This window comes from Crinia signifera, chromosome 5 (assembly GCF_055691185.1).
Source record: "Crinia signifera chromosome 5, ASM5569118v1, whole genome shotgun sequence".
NCBI classification, from domain to species: domain Eukaryota; kingdom Metazoa; phylum Chordata; class Amphibia; order Anura; family Myobatrachidae; genus Crinia; species Crinia signifera.
The window spans coordinates 329,958,649-329,966,399 of record NC_139221.1 but is presented as its reverse complement, the minus strand read 5'-3'; the positions used below and the strand labels follow the sequence as shown (position 1 = coordinate 329,966,399).

At 51.5% G+C, this 7,751-nt stretch overlaps 1 protein-coding gene across 6 annotated transcripts in view; it reads right to left on the bottom strand.

Moving 5' to 3' along the window:
* Window positions 1–5,157: 5,157 nt before the first annotated feature.
* LRRC24 (leucine rich repeat containing 24) overlaps window positions 5,158–7,751 on the bottom strand; it is an 87,695-nt gene continuing 85,101 nt past the window's right edge. For all 6 annotated transcript variants that reach the window (XM_083144975.1, XM_083144974.1, XM_083144976.1 and 3 more), the window contains one exon: window positions 5,158–7,063. In XM_083144975.1, the coding sequence (XP_083001101.1) occupies window positions 6,057–7,063 (1,007 nt within the window). In that variant the 3' untranslated portion in view covers window positions 5,158–6,056. The remainder of the gene's footprint in view (window positions 7,064–7,751) is intronic.

Here is a 7,751-nt window from a genome sequence, read left to right as displayed (position 1 = left end):
CTCACCTATATCCTGTGACTTTCATCTGTCACTATGTGACCTATCACCTATCACCTGTCACTATCTCACCTGTCATCTGTGACTATCTCACCTATCACTATGTGACCAATCACTTGTCATCTGTGGCTCTGACCTATCACCTGTGACTATCTCACCTAACACTATGTGACCAATCACCTGGCATATGTGACTGACCTATCACCTGTGACTATCTCACCTAACACTATGTGACCAATCACCTGGCATATGTGACTGACCTATCACCTGGGACTATCTCACCTATCACTATGTGACCAATCACCTGTGACTATGTGACCACTCACCTGTCATCTGTGGCTCTGACCTATCACCTGTGACTGTCTCACCTATCACTATGTGACCAATCACCTGTCATCTGTGGCTCTGACCTATCACCTGTCCCTGTCTCATCTCCCTTATGATGCTCAGTGACCCCATATATGAGATGCTGATATTACCACCTCACCCTTTCCAGCGGCGGAGGTGGCACCGTACTGTGCTGCGCATAGATGGTCAGCTCTGTGCTCTTAATGAGATACTCTGCAAAACATTCATGTTCCCAGCTCCGTTGTGGTTACAGCAGTGATAATCTGCAGATCTCGGGGGACGCACCACATCATTTATATAATGTTATTGGGGCGCAGTGTACCCGGCACTATACACGACTATCGGACGTTCCGGGATCTGCAGCGCAGCTCTGCCCCCAACAGGCAGTAGTAATAGATGTTACTCAGCCGCATTCAGAGATGACATGTGACGGGAGGGGGGCCAATGCTACCAGGGGATGCGGTCACTATGGCGACAGGGTCTAGGTCTACAGCCAATGGGATGACCAGTAACAGAGAATTTACCCCATGAAAAAGGTCAACCTGCATTTGGTCAACAAGTATAAAAGGTCATCTTGAGTTTTTCACATCTTTTTGTAAAACCGACTTGTTCACTCAGTGGCTGTAGAGAGAGACTATAATAATGTGCCTGAAGCCATGCGCGGGGACGCAGAACACGGTGTCCGTGTCAACCAATGTCGACATAGACTCCAAAAACCCTGAAAAACACAGGACAACACTTTGCTTTTGTCGACCTTTTGACAGTGCCATTGACAGTATGTCGACTTTTCATCTGTCGACCAATAGTGGTCGTTCTGTTGACTGTCGACCTCATGATGCACCCCCACTACGAGGTGGATGTGGACACACAGGTAACGTAGCTGCGCTTGCCGCAGTGTCGCGTTAGTCGGAAGTCCATCTGCGCCTGTGTAATATGCTCCACCAGCAGGCAGCTGCCTAGGGGCTGCAGAATCTGGGGGGCTCCCTATCACAATATGAATGAGGCCTCTCCTCCTCCACACGTTCCCCTGAGGTTCCCCCAGCCCTGGCCATGCCGCTATACTTTGGGGGTTATTCTGGTTGATTTGCAAGCCTTGCTAGTCCTTGCCGGCTCACCATTCACAAGGGCGATTCGCTCGCAGGGCCTGCGGATGGATGTTACACAGCAACATTCATTCGCAGCCTTGTGGGATCCGCCCACATCATTCGATGGTCGGCAACCATCGAATGATGGCGAATGCACACGCATATAACAGTGACTCTGAAGTCACTTATATATGCGTGGACGCTCGCGGGGAAGCGGGTGCGCAGCTGGCATCCGGTAATGTCAGCTGCCCGCCCCCCGCGTCATCGGCACATGAGAAAGCCCCTGAAATGCTAATAGGCCCCTCACGCACCGGCCACAAGGTTGGGTACATGCGCAAAGAGCGAACATCGAACCTGTGTGAACGCATGCGGCCCTACGAACGGTCCTGAATAAGGTCCTTTGAGTTGATCATCTCTTATCGCGCTCGGGTCGGCAAATATGAAGCCTATCAGGACACAGCCGCCGCGGTCACCAGGAGTGCGTCCGACCTCCTCACACACATCTTATAGTGACCGTATGTGGGGGTTTCCCATACACATGCTACATGTGCCAGTTGCTAATAGTGATGGCTGCCCTGTTGCCCCTCACGTATCTGTACCCCAGAATTATGGGGGTGATTCAGGTTTGAACGCTATGTAGTAAATTTGGTCTGGGGACCGATGCTGCGGGTCTGGGCAGCATTTTATTGGCGTCCCCCTGGCGGGCCTGCCTGGGGAACCTGAGGTAAGCCCCGTCCCCCGTTTGCCCATCTCCGGCCCAGATAGTAGCCCGTTCACACAGACTTTTATCTGTCGGCGACCATGAAATGATTTTCGGCTACAAGAGAAGGGATGTGTAAGAAGAGCACAGAGCACAAATACTCAATATACTGTAGAGCTGTGTAACGAGGACACATTATCACATGCGCCAGCTCAGCAAGAGATAAGTTATCAGCCAATCAGCTCCTAACTGTTTACAGGATGTGGGATCTATGTACTAAGCGCTGGGGAGAGATAAAGTAGCAGGAAGTCAGGTCCTGCCATGTTACAGGCGGCAAAAACATGCCAGAAGTGGATTGGTTGTTACTTTAACGCTCTTCACGTTTTCAGAAATTATCCCCCTGAATGAGGCCCAGACATTACTATGGGACCTGTCGGCGGTACGGCAGAGATTGGCTCCCCACGCCCATCACAGGCGCCAACTTCAGGGTATGCCCTTAATGTCAGAGTATTGATTGGAAGGAATTTCCTGCGCGTGTGTAACGCTGGCTCCACATTGGCTGTCGTTTACCATATGCACGACGATGATATTGTTAAAGATACCTTTGTGCATATCGGCTAATGTGTACGCACTATATCATTAACGCTACGCACTCCTGCGGCTCGCTAACTACCCCATCTGTCAATCAAATCCAGCTATGTGGCCACTGAACGATATCGATTAATGGGTCTGATTCTGGTTCATTCACAAAGGCAAACTCCTTTAATGGACAAAACCATGCTGCACTGCAGGTGGGGCAGATGTAACCGGTGCAGAGAGAGTTACATTTGGGGGAGTTATTTTGTTTCTGTGCAGGGAATTATTCCGTCTCATCCTATATCTGTTACATTATGTCAGCGCTGTGATCAGCGTGCGGAAACGCTCCATCATCTTATAATCAATGTACTGGATTTAAATAGAAAAGCGATTACACGCGGCCCCTACGGAGGCGGAATGCTCGGCAGCCTAATTGTGTGCTGCTGCCCGAGTGCTTTCATGTGAGCTGTACAGAGGATTTCAGCTAATTGTCCCCGGTTACTGCTCGTCTGCCGGATTTGGGAAGCAGATTTAATGCGTGTTTGATGCGCTGCCTGAGATCGGCTTTTAGGCTAAATGCTGTCTGATCACCGGTTACATTAGCTAAGTGTTATCGGCATTACAGATCAAACGCTGCATTTATAGGTGGGGGGAGGGGTGCCTGCCGCGACATTCACACAACATTGGGATGTGCCGGAACTGCTGGCTGTATGCAATGCCGGCTCGGCCTAGTGTATTACATGTACTTATTGCTTTACCTTTGCTCAACATGAATAGCCTTAAAACCTGGACTGCTAACATGGGTGCCTTAGGGAATGAGTTTGGGGAACATTGCCTTAGAAATGTCTTGGTCTTCCCCGTCAGCCTTTGTGCACATGATTTGCAGCAATTTAGTTCTGCGGGACTGCCCAGTAGCTACATAGATGACCGGCGGTGATCACCCCGACAGGGGTCAGGCAATTACACTTATATATCCCCCCCCACACTGCCACCTGACCCTAACACTCCCCCCTAATAAATTACAGCGCAACCTAACTCTATCCTTACCCCCCACGCAGCCTAACTCTAACCTTACCCCCCCGCGCAGCCTAACTCTAACCTTACCCCCTGCGCAGCCTAACTCTAACCTTACCCCCCCGCGCAGCCTAACTCTAACCTTACCCCCCCGCACAACCTAACTCTAACCTTAACCCCTGCGCGCGGCCTAACTCTAACCTTACCCCCCAAGCAGCCTAACTCTAACCTTACTCCCCCGCGCAGCCTCTCACCCTACCCCCCCACACAGCCTAACTCTAACCTTACCCCCCCCGGGCAGCTTAACTCTAACCTTACCCCCCGCGCAGCCTAACTCTAACCTTACTCCCCCGCGCAGCCTAACTCTAACCTTACTCCCCCGCGCAGCCTAACTCTAACCTTACTCCCCCGCGCAGCCTAACTCTAACCTTACTCCCCCGCGCAGCCTAACTCTAACCTTACCCCCTGCGCGTGGCCTAACTCTAACCTTACCCCCCAAGCAGCCTAACTCTAACCTTACTCCCCCGCGCAGCCTCTCACCCTACCCCCCGCACAGCCTAACTCTAACCTTACCCCCCCCGCGCAGCTTAACTCTAACCTTACCCCGCGCAGCCTAACTGTAACCTTACTCCCCTCTGCACAGCCTAACTGTAAACTTACTCCCCCGCATGGCCGAACTCTAACCTTACCCCCCCGCAGCCTAACTCTAAGCTTACTCCCCGCGCAGCCTAACTCTAACCTTACTCCCCCGCGCAGCCTAACTTTAACCTTACTCCTCCGCGCAGCCTAACTCTAACCTTACCCCCCCGCGCAGCTTAACTCTAACCTTACCCCCCCGCGCAGCCTAACTCTAACCTTACCCCCGCGCAGCCTAACTCTAACCTTACCCCCGCGCAGCCTAACTCTAACCTTACCCCCCCGCGCAGCCTAACTCTAACCTTACCCCCCCGCGCAGCCTAACTCTAACCTTACCCCCGCGCAGCCTAACTCTAACCTTACCCCCGCGCAGCCTAACTCTAACCTTACCCCCGCGCAGCCTAAGACTAACCTTACTCCCCCGCGCAGCCTAACTCTAACCTTACCCCCCTGCGCAGCTTAACTCTAACCTTAGTCCCCCGTGCAGCCTAACTCTAACCTTACCCCCCGCACAGCCTAAGTTTACCCCCCGAGCAGCTTAACTCTAACCTAATCCCCTGAGCAACTTAACTCTAACCTTACCCCCCCCCCCCCCCCCGCACAGCCTAACACTAACCTTACCCCCTTACCCCCTGCGCGTGGCCTAACTCTAATCTAATGGGAATTAGGTATCCGGGTCCTGTATAATCACCACTGAATAGAAGTCGTGTCCTGGAACCCCCATTATATACACAGTGCCAGGATTATTACAGCCCCTCCGAGGGAAGAACGCAGAGACGCCAGCATTTGTTCTGTAGAAAAGTTGTTGCAAACCTTTTATTCCCAAAATAAAACACTTAGAATGAGACGGTCAGTAATAAAATGTTGTACACAAAGGGTAACACTGTACAGCAGCATCCTGCGGGTTAGCAGAGCGCCTGGCGCCCCCTGCTGCCTATGTGGCTGAGTACATATCGGGATGGGGAGGAGGGGGTCTGCTACTACAGGATGGTCCAGTTGTAAACTCTTCCATCCATACCCAAATGGTTTCTGCTCCCCAAAGACTAGAACCCCTGCCAGCACCTCCCTACCCTCCCCTTTGCCCAGAGCTGGAATCTGCTTCTCCGCACCGAAACCCTGTAAGAAATTTTCAATTTAGAAAGAAATAAAAAGGGTTTGAGAAGATGACAGGAGATAAGGCGCCGCCCGCTGCAGTATAAGCGCTGTGTATCTTGTATCAGATAGCAGCGACTAGCGCTCAGATCACTGCCGACGTTACCCATCCCTTGTCGGAACGAGCAGCATGACAGCATCTCCGAGTCTGCACCCCGCCACCCACCCAGCTTGTTGTCCTCTGCGTGTGTCAGACAGCAATATGAAAATGCTTCTCCTGACAGCTGGGGGGCAGGGGGGAGATGCGCCTGACATACAGGAGCCTGCCGAACGTCTCCAAATGACTGTCAGCTCTGATAATCATCTCATCCGTGTAACCTCTTCTGTGCCAGCCGCCAGTTATCTATTGGATCCGACATTGCAGGACGAGGAATTAGAAAGTGGTACGGGGTAGAACATGGAATGAAAGGACTGCAGCCCTGTAACCTACTAACATCCGGAATCTTATAAAATATAAGTTGTAGAAAATTAATATTAACCCGCCCCCTCCTCCCCCACCCCCCGGATACAACAACCACGACCTCTAACACATTATAATATATTGTTCTTTAACAGTGTATCTCATAAGCAATCTGCTGCTGGAACAGAAAGCCCTGGTTTATGAAGATGTCGTTGACCGGTCGGTCACCCTCGCCTTCCGGCACCTGAGTCTCCTGGTCTTGCAGCTGATCGGCCAGCTCGGAGAGACCGATGAAGCTGCTGAGCTCTTCCGCGTCCTTGTAGGTTGGGAAATGGGCCTTGTTTCTGTCTATCACGAACATCTCGTGCCCGCGCTCGTCCCTGTACTCCTCTAGCTGGGCGAAGGTGGTGGGCCCATCGGAGTAGTCATTCACGTAAAGGATGTTCTCCTCTTTTTTGGCCTTTTTTCTCTTGTGGTGCTTTCTGTAGATCATGAAGATCAGGAGCAGGGCGGTGAGAGCCAGCAGGGAGATCCCGATGGCGATGGCCGTCTGGGTGGCCATGCTGAGGGCGTTGAACTCCATGCTCTCCATGTCGTAGAGGGGTTCTTGGCTGATGTCCACAGAGGTGTACGAGCGGGACTGCTGGTTAGACAGGTTGACGGTCAGGTGGAATAAAACCTTGGCTGTCCCGCCAGGGTTAGTGGCCACGCATTCGTACTTCCCGGCATGGGACATGGTGATGTTGTTGAGAAAGAGCATCCCGCTTCCGGTGTCCGAGGCAAACTGCTCGCCCACGCTCCTCTCGCTGAGCTCAAAGATTCTGCTGCTGGCAGACTTTACACTGACCCTGGGGAGACTCGTGCGGGCGTGAGCAACCTTGCGCCAGGTTACTAATGGCTGGGGATATCCGGTGGCCCGGCACGAGACCCGCAGTTCATCCCCTAGGCTGGCTGTAATCTCCATCGGATCCACCAGAGCCACAGGGGGGATACACACAAGGCTGTTACCGGAGATGTCCAACAAACTCTGGTGAGACAGCCGTGGGGGCTCAGAGCAGATGACCTTCTTGTCGAAGGAGGTGAGAAGACGTCTTCCTTCTTCCTTCAGCCAGGCCCTCAGCCAGTGGAGAGCACAGTCGCACCTCCAAGGGTTTTCTAAGGAGAAATAGAAGGAGTCAATGTCAGGAAATAAGAAAACTTTGCTCCAAACCTGGCAATCACCCGTTTTATCGAGAACGAGAAATGCTACATTGGTTTTTAATAGGGGCATAGTGACCAGAGCCACATTAAATATTGGGGGGCACGGTTGGAAGGTGGTGGCGGTGTTTTGTGTGGGGGTTATATTAGATTGTGCATCTATACCAACATGACCAATTCCAGGAGGGACAAATGATTTGTACCTGGATGTCCCTCTTGATCTGCCAGCACCTCTTTTGAACTATACAATTGATAAGAAAGGTGTGGTACTTGTGTATTATCTGGGCGCTTCAGGCTCGGTGGCTTGCTGCGCTCACCACACTATATAGAATCAACTCCATAGTGGGGGTATGAAATCACCCATGGGTAACTATACAATTAAAAATCGGGTCTTTACAATTAAAAATCGCATGCCTTAAGTAGTGGCATGCGATGAAAAACTCAGGCGCCCAGATAATACACAAGTATCACACCTTTCTTATCACCCATGGGTGACTATACAATTAAAAATCGGGTCTTTACAATGAAAAATCACATTGCATGAATTGTATGCCACTATATTGCATGCAATGCAATACGATGCAATACAATGAAAAAACCGGGCGCCCAGATATTACACAAGTACCAAAGGTGTTTTACCACAGGT